Source organism: Macaca thibetana, chromosome 20 (genome assembly GCF_024542745.1).
Source record: "Macaca thibetana thibetana isolate TM-01 chromosome 20, ASM2454274v1, whole genome shotgun sequence".
NCBI classification, from domain to species: domain Eukaryota; kingdom Metazoa; phylum Chordata; class Mammalia; order Primates; family Cercopithecidae; genus Macaca; species Macaca thibetana.
The window spans coordinates 35282920-35304832 of NC_065597.1; the positions used below are offsets into that span (position 1 = coordinate 35282920).

The 21913-nt window shown below is 46.9% G+C and overlaps 4 protein-coding genes across 24 annotated transcripts in view; all 4 read right to left on the reverse strand.

The window, feature by feature from the left end:
• The window catches only part of LOC126943915 (metallothionein-1F), a 110393-nt gene that overhangs the window by 24886 nt on the left and 63594 nt on the right, over positions 1-21913 (reverse strand). The window lies entirely within an intron of this gene.
• LOC126943908 (metallothionein-1E) overlaps positions 1-21913 on the reverse strand; it is a 339166-nt gene that overhangs the window by 18122 nt on the left and 299131 nt on the right. The gene's annotated exons all lie outside the window — the stretch shown is intronic.
• LOC126943900 (metallothionein-2) overlaps positions 1-21913 on the reverse strand; it is an 894508-nt gene that overhangs the window by 647 nt on the left and 871948 nt on the right. For 10 of the 17 annotated variants that reach the window (XM_050773137.1, XM_050773140.1, XM_050773143.1 and 7 more), the window contains exon 2: positions 164-263. In XM_050773137.1, the coding sequence (XP_050629094.1) occupies positions 164-191 (28 nt within the window). In that variant the 5' untranslated portion in view covers positions 192-263. Of the gene's footprint in view, positions 1-163; positions 314-7820; positions 7869-17242; positions 17248-21913 lie in introns of those variants that run through there. The other 7 variants (XM_050773133.1, XM_050773132.1, XM_050773134.1 and 4 more) reach the window with 4 other exon arrangements.
• The window catches only part of MT3 (metallothionein 3), an 892117-nt gene continuing 890693 nt past the window's right edge, over positions 20490-21913 (reverse strand). For all 5 annotated transcript variants that reach the window (XM_050773157.1, XM_050773156.1, XM_050773154.1 and 2 more), the window contains exons 3-4: positions 21649-21714; positions 20490-20738 (exon numbers count right to left, since the gene is read on the reverse strand). In XM_050773157.1, coding sequence (XP_050629114.1) covers positions 20629-20738; positions 21649-21714 — 176 coding nt within the window. In that variant the 3' untranslated portion in view covers positions 20490-20628. The remainder of the gene's footprint in view (positions 20739-21648; positions 21715-21913) is intronic.

Sequence of the window (21913 nt, forward strand, 5' to 3'; positions counted from 1 at the left end):
AAAAGGAGGGCTCCGAATAACCTAGAATGGATTGAAAGATACCCTAAAACGCTTTGGGAAGGAGCAACTCCTGTCCTGAAATTGAGTGATCAGAGAAAGAAAGAGGGGTCAGAAATTGCTTCTCTAGCGCTACAGTCTATACTTGGCATCCCCAGCCCCTTACCGGCGACGCAAGAGCAGTTGGGATCCATGGCGAGTTGAAGAGGCGGCTGGAGTCGGGACAGGTTGCACGCGGGCTCGCTGGGACTTGGAGGAGGCGTGGTGGAGCGCAGCGCTGCGAGCAGTGTTTATAGCTGAAAAGAGCCGGAACGAGTGCAAAAGCCCCGCCCCGGCCGGGCGCTGCCTGCACACGCCCCGCGCTGAGTCACTCGCGGCTCCCAGCTAAACACCCGGCTGCGCGCACCGGGCCGGGCGCACCCGGCCTGCACACGGACCGCGGGAGGTCAGTTCCCTGAAGCCCGCCCACGTGCGCCCCGGGGACGCCTCGGGGCGGAAGGACCTGGGTGCAGCGGCAGGACACGGTGTACCGGGAGGACACGGTGTAGCGGGAGGACACGGTGTACCGGGAGGACACGGTGTACCGGGTGCCCACGCCGTGCGCCCCCGCCGTATGCACAGCTTCCCTCCCTCCTGTCGTGTACTCGAACCTGAGCCGTTAGCGCGCGGGTGAAAGCGGGACTTGGGAATGCTGCTTGCGTGGAAAACTGGTTGGAAGTGCAGACAGGTTACAACTCTGCGGCAGTCAAGGCTTAATAATTGTGCAGCATCACAGTAAACCCGTGGAGTTGTTACTGATGACGTATCCGTTGCATGTTGAGTACTTGAGCGTGCAACAGGGACCGTAGGAAGTGTGTTGTGTGTGAGATATCACTTCATTCTGCAACAACCCATAAGATAAGGACTCTCCCGTATTCTCATCGTAGAGAGGAGAAACTGCAGGTCCAGAGAAGTTACTTGTCCAGGGTCACACAGCTAGTGAGTGGCAGAGCAGGGTGAATGCGACCAGGCCCCAGCAGATGCTGACGGTCCTCTAACATAGAGACACCAAGGAGGGAGAATAAGGACAAGAAGCCACAAGCTTGGTCCTCAGGAAGCTCAGGGGCTGGGGGAACAGAGAGGAGGAGACCCCATCCAGCCTGGGAGGAGGTGGGCCATTGCCTTGGGCCTGAGGGTAAGAAGGTGTTTGCCAGGCAGGGAGGGGGAAGGATTTGTGTTCTGGCCTGGGAAGGGAAGAACTAGCGGGAACACTGAAATCGCCCTGAGACATTTGGAAGGGAAAACCCCCACAAGAATGTTCTTCCCCTGTGGAGGCTGAGGGGAAGAGCCCAGGTGGCATCCAGATTCCTGTCTGGAGAGGCACATCCTGCCTCCCTGTCTGCACGTGTCTGGCGCTGTGTAAGGGTCTTAGATCATCAACCTCGGAAAGCCCGAAGTGTGTCATGCTAGGAGTCAGGAAGCGGTTACTGGAAGCTTCCTGGCAGGCTTAGGAAATGCTGATTGCCGCAGTGGGAGTTTAGTGAGGTGGTGGGGCGGGGGCGGGGAGGACAGGCTGTCCTTGCAACCCTTACTGTAAGTTCCTGTGGAAACGTCTTCCTAGCTCAGCCGAATCTCACTTCCTCTGGGGACCCTGTCCTGGCCCCCATGACTGTGGCTGCCCGTGGAGGTGCTGGTAAACATCCTGTTCATTCCCCTCCTGGCGCTTTCCACGCCTGTGGTATGTATAAACTGTGGGGACTCTTGGATTGGTGCCTCTGCCCCTCCTCACCAACCCCTGACCACTGGAAACGCCAAGGGCAGTCATCGCCTGCCTCTGGAATTGTGTCTTCAGCTTCCAACACAGGGCCAAGTTTGCAGTAGATGCTTAATAAATATTTGTCAAATGAATTCATGAGGGTAATGGCCTGGATTGTTCTTCCCTTCCCAGCCCCCACCTTGTATGAAGGCCGACTACAAAATGAAAATAAACACCTCTGCACCACCCTGGGACCTGTGTGCTCACTCAAGTAAAAACACCGCACAGGGCAGGAGGGGTGAGCTCTCAGATGTACTGAATTTCAGTGGTCACTTGGCCATTCACTTGCTCAGTGACCTTGGGGCGATTACATGCCTGGACTCTTCTGATCCCTGGTTTACTCATCTGTCAAATGACTGGGTTGTACTAGAATTTATATCCAAACATACTCTGATTTTAGAGCCAAGATCTTTTGAAATCTCATGACGTCTGGCAGCTCTGTGGATTGAGAGCTCTCTGGGCAGTGGGCCGATTTTGTTGTTGTTATTTATGTATGCACAGTATTACATACCAAATCCCTGGTTGCTAATAACTCAGATGGTCACCTATCCACTCAAGGCAAACAATCCAACTCTGTGAAGAAACAGAAGAGCTTATTTTGCCCTCAAAAGCATCGGTTCTAGCCCTGGGTTTGTGCCAGCCATGCTGGCGGTAAAACTTGCTTGTGGGCCTGAGCTGTCTCCTTTGAATCACTTTGACTCTGTGAGAGGAGGGAGGGATAGTGACTCAGGGAAGGTGGAGCAGGCCACAGGCCTAGTCTGTTCTTCTCCATGCCCCCAGAAGCCGCGGTGTGCTTGGGACAGAGGTGGAGAGGGAGGACCCACCTGCACGTTTGCATCCCTGACTTGGCAGGGGATGAGGGAGTGAAACCAAGCAACATTGGATGAGGAAAAACATCCCCCTGAATATCTGGTGTGAGTCATCAGTGTGAGGTGATGCTGTGGCCCTGGGCTGCATTAAGAGAGGTATGCCATGTAGAGTGAGAGAAGTTATGTTTTTCTTTCTCCTTTTAGGTGCAGGGGTGGATACATATAGGTCTGCTGCCCAGCCATCCACTTGTCCTTCCTCTGTGATGATATCCTTGGTTTTCCTTTGAAGAATCACCCCTCCTTATTCCCAGGGCATATGGTTTTGATGGAGTATGTCCCATCCATGAGCTCCTAGGCCATTCTGCCTACCTAGCCACAGTAATTGGCTCTGATTGGGCCACACAGCCACGAACCAAAGAGAATCAGTGAGATTTTTGCTGGGAATGCTGGGAGAATGGCAGATGGTCTTTCCATCTGGACTTGAACCTGAGAGGAAGTGAAGTTGAGTGAGTTTCTAAAGCTTTTTGGCTCTGTGAGAAGAGCCCAAAAATAAAATAATCACAAAGGAAATGGAGCCTGACAATATCTTGGAACACCTGGATCCAGCCATGCCTGAAGCCATTATGAGCCAATCATTTCCTTTTTTGCTTAAATTATTCCAGATAGAGTCCTCGCTGGCATAGTTGGGTAGAATCCCCCTCTGCCCTGAGGGCCGTGTTCATTGTTGGGCTTCCGTTGTCCAGAAGACAGCTGATCACAGGGGTCCTAAGGCCCAAAACCCTATCATGTGAGCATCAGCTGAGAGAGAGACGCAGGTTCGATCTGGAAGGGAACAGTTACCTTCAAATATTTGGCAGTGGTTGCCCCAGTTATCTGTAGCTGTGCAACCAATTACCCACAATTTAGCAGCTTAAAACAACGACCATTTTATTTTCTTTCCTGAATTTGTGGGTCAGGAGTTGGAGCAGTGCTCACTTGGGTGATTCTTTTGTTTTATGTGTCATTAGCTGAGGCCACTCGGTGCTGTTCGGCTGGTGGATGGGCTGGTCTGGAGAATCTAAGCTGGCTTCAGTCACACATCTGGCACTTTGGCAGTGATGGCTGGAGGCTGGGCACAGCTGGAACTGTTGACCAAAGCGCCACATGTGGCTTCTTCAGCATGGTGGCCTCAGGGCAATTAGACTCAGGTCATATAGGTGAGGGTTTCAAGAGACGGGAGTGGTAGCTGCAAGTCTCTTAAACCCTGGACCCTGAAACTAGTACAGGTCGCTTGCACCACACTCTATTGGTCAAGCAGTGAGAGAAGCTGCCCAGATTCAAGAGGAGGGGAACAAGACCCCCTGTCTTGAAGGGAGGAGTCAACAAATTTCAGGCGTGTCTAATCTGCCATAGTAGTCATGGGGAATAATATTGAGCTCCTGCTGTGAGTCAAGACTTGTGCTAAGAACACTACGAGTTTATCTTAAAGCCTAACACAGTCCTATAAGGCAGGTGCTGTTGTCTCCATTTTACAGATGATGCGCTAAAGAGTTACAGGATCTGTTCAGGGTAACATAGCTTGTAAGTGGCAGAGCTGGGATTTGAACCCATACCTACATGTTTATGCCATGCTGAAAAGAGGAAATTAGGCTTGCTTTCTGTGGTCCTAAGGGCAGAATCAGGACAATCGCAGTCGGTGGGGAGGGGGTAAGTTTACAGGAATAAAGATTGTGTTCCAGGTAGCAGGGTCTTTCCCCTCCTCTCCTCTCCTTCCCTCTCCTCCCATCTCTTTTACTTTATTTTCTTTTTTTAAAGACAGGGTCTCAGCTCTGTTGCCAGGCTGGAGTACAGCAGTGTGATCATAGCTCACTGCAGCCTTAACCTCCTGGGCTTAAGAGATCCTCCCACTTCAACCCTCCTGAGTAGCTGAGACTATAGGTGTGTGCCACCACACTTGGCTGATTTTTTTTTTTTTTTTTTTTTTGGTAGAGATGGGGTCGCACTATGTTGTCCAGGCTGGCCTTGAACTCCTGGACTCAAGCAACTCTCCTGCTTCAGCCTTCCAAAGTGTTGGAATTACAGGCGTGAGCCACTGCACCCAGCCAGAAAGGCCTTTCTTGCAATTAGAGCTGATTATGAGTGGAAGGGACCCCTTGGGGGATAGTTCCCTGTTACTACAGCAGAGGCCAGCAGATCCCAGCATTAAATAGGGGGATTGGAAGAGGTTAGTTTCCTTCTTCCCCGGGAGATTCTGTGACTCAGTGGCCCCCATCACAGGTACCATCTATCCGCTCTTAGTTCTTCCTCATTCTGCGGATGCTGCCTTCATTTTGGAGGTGTATTAGTTATCTTGCTGCATTACAAATTACTTAGCAGCTCAAGACAACACACATGAACTATCTCATAGTTGCTGTGGGCAGGAATCAGACAGGCTTAGCTAGGCCCTGTGGCTCAGGATGTCTTATAGATAGCCATCAAGGTGACAGCCAGGGCTGCAGTCAGCTCAAGTGTCAGCAGGGACAGGATCTGCTTCCAAGCTCCCTCATGTGGTTGTGAACAGAATTTGGTTCCTTGTGGGCTATGGTACTGCGGCTTCCCTCCTTGTGACGTGGGTCCCTCTACAGAGCATCTCACCACAGGACAGCGAGCCAGTGAGAGGGCCAGAGTGCAAACAAGGGTGGGAGCAAGAGAGAAGTCGTAGTGTTTTATTTTTTTAATATTTATTTATTTATTTATTTGAGACAGAGTTTTGCTCTTGTTGCCGAGGCTGGAGTGCAATGGTGCGATCTAGACTCACTGTAACCTCCGCCTCCCAGGTTCAAGCAATTCTCCTGCCTCAGCCTCCCAAGTAGCTGGGATTTCAGGCATGCGCCACCACGCCCAGCTAATTTTGTCTTGTCATCGTCTTTTATTCATTCATTCTTAGCGAAAGATGATACTAACTTTATTCAAGAGGCATCCAAGGCATGGGATCTCAATCACATGGCCTCCAAATAGTGATATGATAGTGGCCCAGGGCAGGATACAGTCCCCTTCTCTCCCCTGCCATATGGGGCGGGGATGAACAGGAAACTTTTCATTTTAAAACAGCAGAAAAATTAGGCCAGGCACGATGGCTCACACCTATAATCCCAACACTCTGAGAGGCTGAGGTGGAAGGATCGCTTGAGATCAGGAGTTTGAGACTAGCCTGAGCAACATAGTGAAACCCCCGTCTCTACAAAAGATTTTAAAAAGTAGCCAGATGTGGTGGTACTCACTGCTAGTCCCAACTACTTGGGCAGCTGAGGTGGGAAAGTTGCTTGAGCCCAGGAGGTTGAGGCTGCAGTAAGTTGTGATCGTGCCACTGCCTGGGTAGGGAGGGCAAGATTCCATCTCTATTTTTAAAAAATTAAAATAAATAAATAGGCCAGGCGCAGTGGCTCATGCCTTAATCCCAGTACTTTGGGAGGCCGAGGTGGGTGGATCACCTGAGGTCAGGAGTTCGAGACCAGCCTGGCCAACATGATGAAACCCCATCTCTACTAAAAATACAAAAATTAGCTGAACCTGGTGGCGGTGCCTGTAATCCTAGATACTCAGGAGGCTGAGGCAGGAGAATCACTTCAACCCAGGAGGCGGAGGCAGGAGAATCGTTTCTATCAGGCCTCTGAGCCCAAGCCAAGCCATTGCATCCCCTGTGACTTGCACGTATGTACCCAGATGGCCTGAAGTAACTGAAGAATCACAAAAGAAGTGCAAATGCCCTGCCTCGCCTTAACCGATGACATTCCACCACAAAAGAAGTGAAAATGGCCTGCCCTTGCCTTAAGCGATGATATTATCTTGTGAAATTCCTTTTCCTGGCTCATCCTGGCTCAAAAAACTTCCCCACTGAGCACCTTGTGACCCCCACTCCTGCCCACCAGAGAACAACCCCCCTTTGACTGTAATTTTCCTTTACCTACCCAAATCCTATGAAACGGCCCCACCCTTATCTCCCTTCGCTGACTGTCTTTTCGGACTCAGCCTGCCTGCACCCAGGTGATTAAAAAGCTTTATTGCTCACACAAAGCCTGTTTGGTGGTCTCTTCACACGGACACACATGACAGTTTCAACCTAGGAGGTGGAGGTGCAGTGAGCTGTGATCGCGCCACTGCATTCTAGCCTGGGTGACAGAGCGAGACTCTGCCTCAAAAACAAATAAATAAACATCAGAAAAATCATACCATTGACAATCTATAGTCAACCCAGGTGAAGGTTTTCATTCTACAGATTGTTTCCATATAGTAGAAATCCTCTTTGTAAACCTTCACTTCTCTCAGTACTCTCCGTTGTTCCATAAAATAGGTATTTCTCCCTTTTCCAAATTATTTGGAAAACAGCTTCCTCCCTTCTTTTTTTCTTCTAATATTTGAATTAAGAAGTCATCATCTTTTGTAACCTAATCACGGAAGTGATCTCCCATCCCTGTTTCAGTATTCTATTCTTTAGAAGCAAGTCACTAGGTCCAGGCTGTACTCAAGGGGAGGGAATTACACCAGGGCATGAATACCAGAGTCTAGCATCACTGGGACCATCTTCAAAGCCTGGCTACCACTGGGCAAAGGTGCTGATACATGTGTGACTTCAGACTCTTTGCAAGTGCTGTTTCCTTTGTCTTGGATGCTCTCCTTAACCCTCTGTCTCCTTCATCTGGTGGGTCTCAGTTTAAAGGCAATTTGCTCAGGAAAGCCTTCCTGGAACCCCAAATAGGCCAAATCCATCTGTTACCATCAAGCACATCCCTTCTTTGTAGGACTTATTGCAATTACAGTTGCCAGTAAGAAAGAAGCTAACACTTTTCTTTTTATTTATTTTTAATAGAGATGGGATCTTGCTATGTTGCCCAGGCTGGTCTTGAACTCCTGGCCGCAAGCGATGCTCTTGCCTCAGCCTCCCAAAGCATTAGGCTTACAGGTGTGACTCACCACACCCAACCTGCTAACACTTTTCTATATCACACATCCCGTGCCAGCTGTTCAATTCTTGGCACATGTGAACTCAGTCCTTTCGACGGCCCTATAAGATGGGGACTGTTATTATCCACATTTGACAGAGGGAGAAACCGAGGCTCAGAGAGGTTAAGTAACACTGCCAGTCACTCACTAAGAAAGGGCCACACCAGGCATTGGAGCTCCAGAGCCTGAGAGGTTGGCCTTCTGTCCCTCAGCCTCTCCCAGCAGCCGGTACTGTGTGTGGTTTTTGTTTAATCCTTGTCTCCCCACGAGGCTGTGGGCTGTGTCTGCTGCATTCATCGTCCTAGCTCTGGCACCTGGCACTGCGCCCGGCTCATGGTGGGTGCTTAATAATGCAGAGGAATGGAGAGAATTGGATCCTGCCAGGAGCTGGAAGGAGACTCTGTGAAGGGCGAGGCCTGACTTGTGGAGAGCCAGCTTGGAAAATCTGCATTCAGGGAGAAGCTAAAATCCTGCTGCATCATCCCTTCCTCACCCATCTGGCCTCAACTTTCCTTCTCTGTCTTACCTGTCCCCAAGCCCTGTGCTTCTGCTGTTGGATCGGACCCTGCCATGCCACATCCTTCTCCAAACACACACTCCAGGTTTTTTCTACCATCCTCCAAATGCCCCCTCCTCCAAGGAGTCTTTACTGAGCCCCCAACATGATGGCATCTCTCCCCTTTTTTTTTTTTTTTTTTTTTTTTTTCTGAGACAGGGTCTTACTCTATCACCCAGGCTGGAGTGCAGTGGCTCTGTCACAGTTTACTGTGGTGTCAACCTCCCAGACTCAAGCAATCCTCTTGCCTCAATCTCCCGGGTAGCTGGACCACAGACATGCCCTAGCATGCTCAGCCAATTTTAAGAAAATTTTCGTAGAGACAGAAGTCTCACTATGTTGCTCAGGCTGGTCTCAAAGTCCTGGCCTCAAATGATTCTCCTGCCTTGGCCGCCCAAAGTGCCAGGATTACAGGCATGAGCCACTGCGCCTGACCATCTCTCCCTTTTTTTTTTTTTTTTTTTTTTTTTTTTTTTTTTTTGAGACGGAGTCTCGCTCTGTCGCCTAGGCTGGAGTGCAGTGGCCAGATCTCAGCTCACTGCAAGCTCCGCCTCCCGGGTTCCCGCCATTCTCCCACCTCGCCCGGCTAATTTTTTGTGTTTTTAGTAGAGACGGGGTTTCGCCGTGTTAGCCAGGATGGTCTCGATCTCCCAACCTTGTGATCCGCCCGTCTCGGCCTCCCAAAGTGCTGGGATTACAGGCTTGAGCCACCGCGCCCGGCCCATCTCTCCCTTCTTAAAGCACCCAGAGATTTTGAGTTGCACCTTCCCTCCCTCCCTGAGCCGCAGTCTTCCCATCTATCAAATGGGCACAGCCTACGTGCCTTGGCCTGGACTTCTCTTCCAGCTCTAAAGCATCCAGGATTCCACTCAGGTTGTTCTTGCAACAGTCTTATCCTCCCCATCAGTCTGTGAGTTCCCTGAAAAGCAGAGACCGTTTCTTTTCATGTATCCCCAGTGACCAGCAGAGGGCATGGTGATTTTTGGGCATCCATAAATATTTTTGTGATGAAACCGTGTGGAGGGCTGGGTTGAGATGCAGACTCAGTGGATATATACGTCTCCTGTGTGCTCGATCCCATGCAAAGCCAAAAAATGTCATTAAAAGGCTGAATGGCAGAAGATAAAGAAGAACCCAACCAGTAAAAGAGCAAAGTTGGAGGACTCAAAGTTGGAGGACTCACACTATCCAATTTCAAAAGTTACAATAAGCCACAGTAATCAAGGCTGTGTGGTACTGGTACCAGGACAGGCATAGATCAATGGAACAAGATTGAAAGTCTAAAAGGAAATCACATGTATGGTCAATTGATTTTTGATGAAGGTCTCAAAACAATTCAATAGAGAAAGGGTAGATGTTTAAACTAATGATACTGAGACAACTGGATATCCACATGCAAAAAAAAAAGAATGAAATTAGATTTTTACCTCACATTATACACGAAAATTAACTCAAAATGGATCATAGATTTAAATTTAAGAGTTAAAACTGCCGGGCGCGGTGGCTCAAGCACTTTGGGAGGCCGAGACGGGCGGATCACGAGGTCAGGAGATCGAAACCATCCTGGCTAACACGGTGAAACCCCGTCTCTATTAAGAAATACAAAAAACTAGCCGGGCAAGGTGGCGGGCGCCTGTAGTCCCAGCTACTCGGGAGGCTGAGGCCGGAGAATGGCGTGAACCCGGGAGGCGGAGCTTGCAGCGAGCTGAGATCCGGCCACTGCACTCCAGCCTGGGCGACAGAGCGAGACTCCGTCTCAAAAAAAAAAAAAAAAGAGTTAAAACTATAGAACATAGAACACCTAGAAGAAAGCATAGGAGAAATCTTTATGACCTTAGATTAAACAAAGAGGTCTTAGATATGATACCATAATCACAATTTATCAAGGAAAAAACTGATGAATTGGACTTTCTTAAAATTAAGAAGTTTTGTGCTTCAAAAACATCATCAATAAAATCAGAAGACAGTCCCAGAAGACTGGGAGAAAATATTTACAAAGCATATATCTGATTAAGGACTGGTATCCAGAATATATAAAGAACTCTTACAATTCAATAATACAAACAATGGAATTTTAAAAAGGGCAACGTCTGTAATCTCAACACTTTGGGAGGTTGAGGTGGGTAGATCACTTGAGGTCGGGGGTTCGAGATCAGCCTGGCCAACATGGCAAAACCCCATCTTTACTAAAAATACAAAAATTAGCCAGGTGTGGTGGTGCACGCCTGTAATCCTAGCTACTCAGAAGACTGAGGCAAGAGAATCACTTGAACCCAGGAGGTGGAGGTTGCAGTGAGCCAAGGTTGTGTCACTGCACTCCAGCCTAGGCAACAGAGCCAGACTCTGTCTCAAAAACAATACATATGAGCCAGGTGTGGTGGCGTGCACCTGTGGTTCCAGCTACTCGGGAGGCTGAGTCACAAGAATTGCTTGAGTCCACGAGGCAGAGGTTGCAGTGAGCCAAGATCATGCCACTGCACTCAAGCCTGAACAACAGCGAGACTCTGTCTCAAAAATAAAAATAAAAATAAAAATAAACTGGCAAAAATGCATACTGAAAATAATTGAAAGCAGGGACTCAAACAGATATTTGTATAACACTATTCATAGCAGTATTACACATGATAGCCAAAAGGTGGAAACAGCCTGAATGTCCATTGATGAATGAATAAACAAAATATGGCATAGACATGCAATGGAAAATTTATTCAGCCTTAAGAAGGAATGAAATTTTAACACATCTTACAAAGTAAATGAACCTTAAAAACATGATGACTAGGCGCAGTGGCTCACACCTGAAATGTGAGCACTTTGGGAGGCTGAGGTGGGCAGATCACGAGGTCAGGAGTTCGAGACCAGCCTGGCCAATATGGTGAAACCCTATCTCTACTAAAAACACAAAAATTAGCCAGAGTGGTGATGGGCACCTATTGTCCCAGCTACTCAGGAGGCTGAGGCAGGAGAATTGCTTGAACCCGGGAGGCGGAGGTTGCAGTGAGCCGAGATCATGCCATTACACTCCAGCCTGGGCGATAGAGCGAGACTCCATCTAAAAAAAAAAAAAAAAAAAAAAAAAAAAAAATGCTAAATGAAATAAGCCAGACACAAAAGGACAAATACTGTGTGATCCCAGTTTATATGAAGTAAGTAGCATAGTCAAATCCACAGAGACAGACAGTAAAAAGGTGGCCCCAGGCCTGGGTGGTGGTGGGGGTGGGGCGGGGGTGGAGTTAGTGTCTTATGGATAGAGTTTCAGATGGGCAAGATGGAAAAGTTCTGGAGATGGACGATAGTGACGGTTCACAACAATGTAAATGTAATGAAAGCCACAGCACTGTACACTTAAAAATGGTACATTTTATGTTATATATATTTTACCACAATAAAAAAGAGAAAAAAATGGGCAAAACCTTCTAATAGATATGTCACCAAAGAAAATACATGGATGGCTAATAAGCACATGAAAAGATGTTTAACATCATGAGTCACTAGGGAAATGCAAATTAAAACCACAGTGAGGCCAGGCGTGGTGGCTTACACCTGTAATCCCAGCACTTTGGGAGGCCAAGGCAGGCGGATCACAAGGTTAAGAGATCGAGATCATCCTGGCAAAACTAAAACAAAATAAAAATTAGCTGGGCATGGTGGCACACGCCTGTAACCCCAGCTACTTGGGAGGCTCAGGCAGGAGAATGGTTTGAACCTGGGAGGTGGCAGTTGCAGTGAGCCAAGATCGTGCCACTGCACTCCAGCCTGGTGACAGAACAAGACTCCGTCTCAAATAAATAAATAAATAAAAATAAACGACAGTGAGAGACTACTTTATACTTGCTAGAATGGCTATCATAAAAAAGACGGACAACAAAAAGTGTTGGTAAGAATGTGCAGAAATTGAAATACTTATGCATTGCTGGTGGAAATGTTAAGTGGTATAGCCACTTTGGAAAGCAATTTGGCAATTTCTTCAAAAGTTAAACACAGAAGTACCATATGACCCAGTAATTCCACTCCTAGATATCAACCCAAGAGAAATAAAAATATATGGCAAAGTAGAGCACAGAGTCAAGCACCTGTAGTCCCAGCTACTCAGAAGGCTGAAGTACGAAGATCAATTGAACCCAGGAATTCAAGGCCAGCCTTGGCAACATAGCAAGACCCCCATCTCGAAAATATACATATATGTATATATCCACACAAAGACTCATGCATAAATGTTTACAGCCATTTATAAATATAGCTATCATCCAAAATAGCAAAAAATGACAGCAACCCAAAAGCCCATCAATTGGTGAATGGATAAACAAAATGCAATATGTAAACACTACTCAGTAATGTAAAGGAAGAACGAATTACTAATACATACAACAAAGCGGAACGAATCTCAAAAACGTTATGTTAAGTGAAAGAAGCCAAATGCAAAAGACTACATATTGTATGATTCCATTTATATAAAATGTCTAGAAAAGGCAAACCTATAGAAACAGAAGGCAAGTCAGTGGTTGCCTAGGGGTAGGGGTGGGAGAAGGGGTTAACTACAAATAGGCACAAGGGAACTTTTGGATGATGGAAATGCTCTAAAACTGGATTGTGGAGATGGTTGCACAAGTCTAAAAATTTGCTAGTATCATTGGATTGCACCCTTACAATGGGTGAATTTTATGACATGTAAACTGTACATTGATAAGAGTGTTAAAAAATAAAAGAATATCACAAGGAGGCCAGAAACTTTGAAAACTTTCTGAAAAACAAAAAGCAGATGGAAGACAAAGGATCAGTGACCAAAATATATAAAGAGCTTCTACAAATCAATAAGAAAATGACAAATAACTGAATATGGAAAGAACGAAGAACATGAAATAGCAGTTCACAGAAAATGACAACTAATAAACCAGTAGGAAAATGCTTAACCTCATTGCTAAAAGAAAAGATGCAATTTAGAACCTAGGATGTCATTTTTCACCCACCAGGTCGACAAAATGTAAGGTTAACACCTAGGGCTGATGAAGAGATAAAGCATTGAAAATTCTCAGACACTGCAGGTGGAATGCAAATTGAAATAGCCTCAGTGGAGGGCTGTCTGGCAGGATACATGAAAAGTAATAAGGGCTATTTCCTGTGCTCCAGTGATTACACATCTCAGCTTATAACTCAGAGAAACTCACTGGCACAGGTGCACAGTCTGCATATTGAAACAAGTGGAAGCCACCTAAATGTCCATCCATCAGTTTGTAAGACAGTTGCAGAATGAACTATGATATAACCATTCCATGATGTTTTCTGTAGCAGTTATTAGATCTTTATCTCCTAACATGGAAAAATTGTCAAGACATTTTCTTTTTCTTTTTTTTTTTTCTCTCTCTCTCTTTTTTTTTTTTTTTTTTTTTGAGACAGGGTTGTGCTATGTTGCCCAGGCTGGAGTGCAATGGCATGATCATAGTTCACTGCTCTCTCAAACTCCCTCAAGTGTTCCTCCCACTTCAGCCTCCCAAGTAGCTAGGACTGCAGATGTGTGCCACCATGCCTGGCTCATCTTTTTTTATTTATTATTTATTTATTTTTTTTGAGATGGAGTCTTGCTCTGTTGCCCCAGTTGGAGTGTAGTGGCGCGATCTCGGCTCACTGCAAGCTCCGCCTCCTGGGTTCACACCATTCTGCTGCCTCAGCCTCCCAAGTAGTTAGGACTACAGGCGCCAGCCACCGTGCCTGGCTAATTTTTTGTATTTTCAGTAGAGCTGGGGTTTCACCGTGTTATTCAGGATGGTCTCGATCTCCTGAACTCGTGATCCACCCGCCTCCACCTCCCAAAGTGCTGGGATTACAGGTTTGAGCCACCGTGCCCGGGGCCTGGCTCATTTTTAATTTTTTTGGAAAGACAGGGTCCCACTTCTCACTTTGTTGCCCAGGCTGGTCTTGAACTCCTAGGCTCAGGTGGTTCTCCCACCTTGTCTTCTCAAAGTACTGGGGTTATAGGTGTGAGCCACGATGCCTGGCCAAGACATATTGTTGAGTGAAAAAAAGGTAAGTGGTACTATTCACTTGCGTACTTAAAAATTAGCCAAACAGAAGTGAACATTAATATGTGTAAAGCTAAAGACCCCCTTGATTCTCCTGGAAAATTCCATTTCCTTTCTATACACAAATGTGGAGTTTTTAATTCTCTTTTTACATAATTAGCATTATACTATATGTATTGTATAGCATTATATGATATGCACTGTTCTACAGCTTTTTTTTTTTTTTTTACACTTAATGGTAAGTTGTGGAGGTGTTTCCACTGCAGTATCCAAGTCTTACATCATTCTTTCTATTAGATGTTCATTATGATTTTTTTTTTTTTTTTTTTTTTTTTTTTTTTTTAGACAGGCTGTTGCCTAGGCTGGAGCGCAGATCTCAGCTCACTTCAACCTCTACCTCCTGAGTTCAAGCAATTCTCCTACCTCAGCCACCTGAGTAGTTGGGATTACAGGCATGCACCACCACTTGGCTAATTTTTTTTTTTTTTTTTTTTTTTGAGACGGAGTCTCGCTCTGTCACCCAGGCTGGAGTGCAGTGGCCGGATCTCAGCTCACTGCAAGCTCCACCTCCCAGGTTTACGCCATTCTCCTGCCTCAGCCTCCTGAGTAGCTGGGACTACAGGCGCCCGCCACCTCACCCGGCTAGTTTTTTGTATTTTTTAGTAGAGACGGAGTTTCACCGTGTTAGCCAGGATAGTCTCAATCTCCTGACCTCATGATCTGCCCGTCTAGGCCTCCCAAAGTGCTGGGATTACAGGCTTGAGCCACTGCGCCTGGCCAATTTTTGTATTTTTAGTAGAGATGGGGATTCGCCATACTGGTCAGGTTGGTCTCAAACTCCTGGCCCCATGTCATCTGCTTGGCCTCCCAAAGTGCTGGGATTACAGGTGCAAGCCACCGCACCTGGCCCATTATGATCATTTTTAAAGTCTACTTCTCTACTAAAGGATATTTAGCTTGTTTTGAGACTTCTGCTGATACAGATGATAATACAATCCTGGGTGAAGTATATACCCAAAGTGGCTGTACCTATTTACACTCCATCAGGGGATGGAGGTATGTAACCAGTCCCCTACCCATCACTATTAATAAAAAAAACAACCTTTTATGATTTTGCCAAATGAATGACAAAATGTTATTTTAGTTTCCATTTCCTTGGTATAATGAAGTAAAATATTCATTCTATTTCATTTCATTTGTTCTTTAGCCTTTCAAGTTTATTTTTCCATGAATTGCTTAGTTATATCCTTTACCTAATTTTTTTTCCTTTATTTGAGATGGAGTCTCGCTCTGTGGCCCAGGCTTGTGGGGAAAAGAAAGAGAGATCAGACTGTTACTGTGTCTATACAGAAAGAAGTAGACATAAGATACTCCATTTTGTTCTGTATTTGAGATGCTGTTAATCTGTAATCCTATCCCCAACTCTGTCCTTGCAAGAGACATGTGCTGTGGTGACTCAAGGTTTAATGGATTTGGGGCTGTGCAGGGTGTGCCTTGTTAAACAAGTGCCCGAAGGCAGTATGATTGTTAAAAGTCATTGCCATTCTCTTAATCTCAAGTACTCAGGGACACTTGCACTGCGGAAGGTCGCAGGGACCTCTGCCTAGGAAAGCTAGGTATTGTCCAAGGTTTCTCCCCATGTGATAGTCTGAAATATGGCCTCATGGGAAGGGAAAGACCTAATTGTCTCCCAGCCTGACACCTGTGAAGGATCTGTGCTGAGGAGGACTAGTATAAGAGGAAAGAAGGCCTCTTGGCAGTTGAGATAGAGAAAGGCATCTGTCTCCTGCCCATCCCTGGGCAATGGAACATCTCCGTGTAAAATCCGATTGTATGTTCTATTTACTGAGATAGGAGAAAACCGCCTTAGGGCTAGAGGTGGGACGTGCTAGCGGCAATGCTGCTCTTTATGCACTGAAAATGTTTACGGAGATGTTTGCATATGCACATCAAGGCACAGCACTTTTCCTTAAACTTATTCATGTCACAGAGATCTTTATTCATATGTTTTTCTGCTGACCTTCTCCCTGCTATGACCCTATTGTCCTGCCACTTCCCTTTTTCTTAAAGATGGTAAAGATAATTATCGATAAATACTGAGGGAACTCAGAGACTGGTGCCGGCGCGCGGGTCCTCTGTATGCTGAGTGCCAGTCCCCTGGGCCCACTTTTTCTTTCTCTATACTTTGTCTCTGTGTCTCATTTCTTTTCTCAAGTCTCTCGTTCCACCTAAAGAGAAACACCGACAGGTGTGGAGGGGCAGGCCACCCCTTCACAGGCTGGAGTGCAATGGCACGATCTCGGCTGACAGTAACTTCCACCTCCTGGGTTCAAGTGATTCTCCTGCCTCAACTTCCCAAGTAGCTGGGATTGCAGGCGCCCACCACCACGCTTGGCTAATTTTTGTATTTTTAGTAGAGATGGGGCTTTGCCATGTTGGCTTGAACTTCTGACCTCAGGTGATCCATCTGCCTCAGCCTCCCGAAGTGCTGGAATTACAGGCGGAAGCCACTGCACCCGGCCTTTTGCCTAATTTTTAAATCATTGTCTGTTTCTTATCTATTTATAGAAACTATTTATATATTGTATATACTGATCTTTTGTCAAACGTGTGTGTGTGTGTGTACAAAAGATCATATGTATGTAGACAGTAGTACCCCTTATCCAGAGGGGATACCTTCAAGATCCCCAGTGGATGCCGAAGCTGTGGACAGTACCAAGCCCTATATATCTTTTTTCCTATGTGTACATAGGTATGTTAAAGTTTAATTTATACATTAGGCACAATAAGTGATTAACAAATAATAGAACAATTATGACAACATACTGTAATAAAAGTTATATGAATGTGATCTCCCTCTCTCTTGTCTCATAACATCTTATTGTGTGTAATATTTTTGGACTGTGGTTGATTATAGGTAACTGGAAAGTGAAACTTTGGATAAGGGGGGACTACTATATACACACACTATATGACTCAGCTCCGGCTGCTATAACAAAATACTATAGACTGGGCAGCTTACAACAGACATTTATATTTTCACAGTTCTGGAAGCTGGAAGTTCATGATCAAGGTGCCAGCATGGTCAGTTTCTTGTCCTGGCCCATAGGCCTCCCCCACCTCACTATCTTCACAAAGAAGAGGTGTACTCACGTGACCTCTTCATGCACAAGAGGACAGGTGAGCAAGTGAGCTCTTGGTGACTCTTCTACAAGGACACTAACCCTATAGTTGGAGGGCCCCACCCCTGTAACTTCATTTAACCTAAATTACCTCATTATAAACCCTGTCTCCAAATATAGTCGCATTGGGACTTCGGGCTTCATCATGAATTTTGTTGAGGGGACGCAATTAAATCCACAGCACACAGTATATTAATAGAAACTATTGTCCTTCATCATTTAGCTTTGTTTATTGTTTAAAATTGTAAAATACGATGACATAAAATTTGCCATCTTAAAGATTTTTAAGTGTGCAGTTCAGTAATGATAAGTACATTCAGATTGTCTGCAACCCATCTCCAGAACCCTTTTCATCTTGCGAAACTGAAACTCTATATTGATTAAACAACTCTCAACTTCCACCTTGTATTAGTTTGTTTTCACACTGCTATAAAGATACTACCTGAGACTGGGTAATTTGTAAAGAAAAAAGATTTAATTGACTCACAGTTCCGGATGGCTGGGGAGGTCTCAGGAAATTTACAATCATGATGGAAGGCAAAGGGGAAGCAAGCACCTTCTGCACAGGGTGGCAGGAGAGAGAGAGAACAGAGTGGGAACTGCCAAACACTTTCAAAACCATCAGCTCTCATGAGAACTCACTATCATGAGAACAGCATGGGGGAAATCATCCCCATGATCTGATCACCTCCCACCAGGTCCCTCGCCTGATACGTGGGGACAGAGCCAAATCATATCATCCTTCCCTCCAGCCCCTGGCAACTTCCATCCTACACTTGCACCTGTCTCTGTGTAGATAGACTATAACTGCTCTAGGTGTCTCATACACATGGAATCACACAGAATTTGTCTTTGGGTGACTGGCTTGTTTCTCTCAGCATGATGTCCTCCAGGTTCATTCATGTTGTAGCATATGTCAAATTTCTTTGCTTTTTAAGGTTGAATAATATTCCTTTGTATGTATATAACACACTTTGTTTATCTATTCATCTGTCATTGGACACTTGGATTGCTTCCACTTTTTGGCGATTATAAATAATCCTATGAACATGTGTGTAAGAATACCGCTTCAAGACTCTGCTTTCAATTCTTTGGGGGTGTACCTAGAAGTGGAATTGCTGGGTCATATGGAATTCTATTTTTAACTTTGAGAACTACAGTTTTCCACAGCACTGCATCATTCTACATTCCTACCAGCAAGGCACATGGGTTCCAATATCTCTACATTCTGGCCAACACTTTTTATTTTGTATTGCTGATACTAGCCATATTAGTGTATGTGAGGTGATTTTGCTTCTTTTTCTGTGATTTTTGTAACACAAGGCAAGCCAGAAGCAAGAAAACAATGCATGCTTAAGTTTAGAGGGCTACCCTTCAATTAGACAGTCTGTATTCAAATCCTGGCTATACCACACCACTCTAGCTGTGTGTCCTCATGCAAATTTCCCCAACCTCTACTGCCCCATCTATAAAATGAAGTTAAAAATCATACTGATAGCCTTGGCAACATGGCAAAACCCAGCCTCTACCAAAAAAAAAAATTAGCTGGGCATGGTGGGATGCATCTGTAGTCCCAGCTACTCGGGAGGCTGAGGTGGGAGGATTGGTTGAGCCCTGGAGGTCCACACTGCAGTGCCCTGATGGCACCACTGCACTCCAGCCTGACAGAAAAAACAAAACAAAACAAAAAACCCTGCCTCTAATCCCAGCACTTTGGGAGGCCGAGGCTGGTGGATCACTTGAGCTCAGGTGTTCAAGACCAGCCTGGGCAACATGGTGAAACCCCATCTCTACAAAAATTAGCCAGACATGCAAACTGTTCCAACACCTTTCACTGAGTAGTGTGTACTTTCCCACTGGTTTCTAGCAACACAGAGGTTTGTTTTTGGACTGTCCTCTGTGCAATTGATCTATTCCTGACCCTCCACCATTTTCCAGAGCTTTGGAAACAAGTGGAGCTACCAGGTTGGAGAAAGCTCCCTTTGTTGTTCCTTTTCAAAGCTGGCTTGGCTTTCCCTGCATTCTCCTTTTCTAAACTCAGCCTGTGTGTGTGTGTGTGTGTGTGTGTGTGTGTGTGTGTGTGTGTGTGTGTGTGTGTATGTGCATGTGTATATCTCCTGGTGAGCTTTTGAATTAACTGTCAGCAAAAACTAACGTGGAGGAAAAGTGATGTGTTCAGAGCATTGTATCCTCTTACTGGGAAACTTTTGTCTCCCAGAATTTGTTTCTCCCTTCTTAGCTCACCCAGGTAAACCTGAGTGTTCTCTTTCACCAAGGACTGGATCACAACCACTGTGGATAAAAGCTCTTATTACCCTTGAAGACAGGAGGGGCTGGAGACAAACTGCCAAATGAGAAAATGTGAAAGGGAACCGAACAATGTGCTTTGGGGAAACAGGCTACTCAGGGTGGTGACCTTGGGAATGCAGCTGACCGTCAGCCAAGACAAGCCCCTGGGCCTCCTGGACATTCCTCTGATAAATCTGAAAACAGACAGCTTTGCAGAAGCAACTAGAAAATCCCCAAATTCACAGGCCCCACAGGCTAGGGGCTGGCCTTAACTCCCCCTAACTCTATTCTACAGATGAAGAAAGTGAGGTTAGGAGGTTGGAGAGGGCCAAACCTAGATGAGCCTGGTCTCTCCTGTTTCCCTAGACTTGAACTTGACTTAGCAGGAGGGTGGGGTGCCATCTGAAGGTGGAGGAGAACGCATTCTGTCCCCCAGGCTCCACCCCAGCCCCAAACAGACCAGTGGCCAAGTCTCAAGTGTTTCTTTCTTTTTTTTTTTTTTTCTTTTTTTTTTTTGAGACAGAGTCCTGCTCTGTCGCCCAGGCTGGAGTGCAGTGTCGTGATCTCAGCTCACTGCAACCTCCACCTCTTGGGTTCAAGTGATTCTTTTGCTTCAGCCTCCCCAGTAGCTGGGATTACAGGCACCTGCCACCAAGTCCGGCTAATTTTTGTATTTGTAGTAGAGACAGGGTTTCACCATGTTGGCCAGGCTGGCCTTGAACTCCTGACCTCAGGTGATCCACCTGCCTCAGCCTCCCAAAGTGCTGGGATTACAAGCATGAGCCACCGCGCCCAGCCAGGGTTTCACTCAACTGGGTGGCTCCCTTGGAGTAGACCCCCCCACTGCTCCGCATCCTTCCCCCCTTTAAGAAGAGACCAGTCCTTGGCTCATGCTGTTCATGGGATTTATTGCCACTCCCCTAAGGTCAACAGGGGAAGGGGACACCAGCCACACCTCACCACAGGCATAGGTGGCACTGAGCCACCTGGCACTATCTCCACGTGCTCCACATGGAGGGGTGCTTCCTCACTCGCAGCAGCTGCACTTCTCTGCCTCTGCCTCGGCCCCCTCTCCGCCTTTGCACACACAGTCCTTGGCACACTTCTCACACTCCGCAGGGCAGCAGGAGCAGCAGCCTGCAGATAAAATGGAAGATGACCAGTCTGATGCACACTCCCGAAATCCGTCCCCATCAAAGGGGAGGGAAGGGTGCTGGGTGGGGAGTCATCCTCGTTCATTCAGCCAGGGCTGGTCACAGCCCCCTTCTTAGTCTCACACCTGCTCTGACTCAGCATCTAAGTCGCGGCAGTGGCATCCTGCACCACCACAGGAGAGAGGTACCCAGGAAATAGACCAGAGCCCCTTGGGTGGATGCCAGGAAGTCCTGGGGGCTGGTGGGCTTAAGCTCAGGTTAGGTGGGTACTAGGCCTTAAGGAGAAAGCATCACAGGGTAAACGACCTTGAAAGGGGCCTTGAAGGATAAACTTGGGAGGGGCAGATATGACGCAGATGTAGGGGGCCCAGGAAAGCCGTGGGGAGGGGGTGGGGAGCTGTGCCTGGTCTTATACCTAAGGAAGAAGGGAGCCTTCCTCCCACCTCTTAGTCTCTATGCATATTACACTGCTGTGAGCTGGGGAGATTCTGAGATCAAACTGAGAGGATCTGTAAGGCCTGAGAGAGGCCAAGGGACCGGAACTCCAGAGCTGAGCCCCAGCCTCCCTAATGGCTTCCCCAGGTTTTGGGGGTTTTGAGGGGTGGGGCGGGAAAGACTGGACCAGTGTAGCAGTCCTCAATCCCAGCTGCCATTGGAGTCTTCCGGGGATTTACAAAAACCTCTCGTTCCATGCCTAGGCCATCAATTCCTGGGTGTGGGGCAAGGGCATCTGTATTTTAATGTCTTCCCGGGTGGTTCTGTTCCAGCAAGAGTCAGAAACCACGGGATTGGGGCCTGGCGGTCTCTCAGTATCCTGCGTATCCTGCGTGGTGAGACACCAACTCCGCAGAGCAGAGGGGGCAGCGGCAGAGGGGAAGGGTCCCCGCACTCACTCTTCTTGCAGGAGGTGCATTTGCAACCCTCGCACTTGCAGGAGTCCGCGCAGGTGCAGGAGCCACCTAGAGAGGGCGACGCCACAGGAAGGGTTAATGTGGACAAACTCGGGTCCCCACGCCTGTCACGAGGAGATGGGGCACCAAGTCTCCCTGTTCTCCGCGACACAGGCATGCCCACCTTTCAGGAGGTGAAGAATAGGGAATCAGGAGCCCTTCCCCCAAGTGTCCTTGAGCGAAGGCGCGGGGCGTGGGTTTTTTTTGC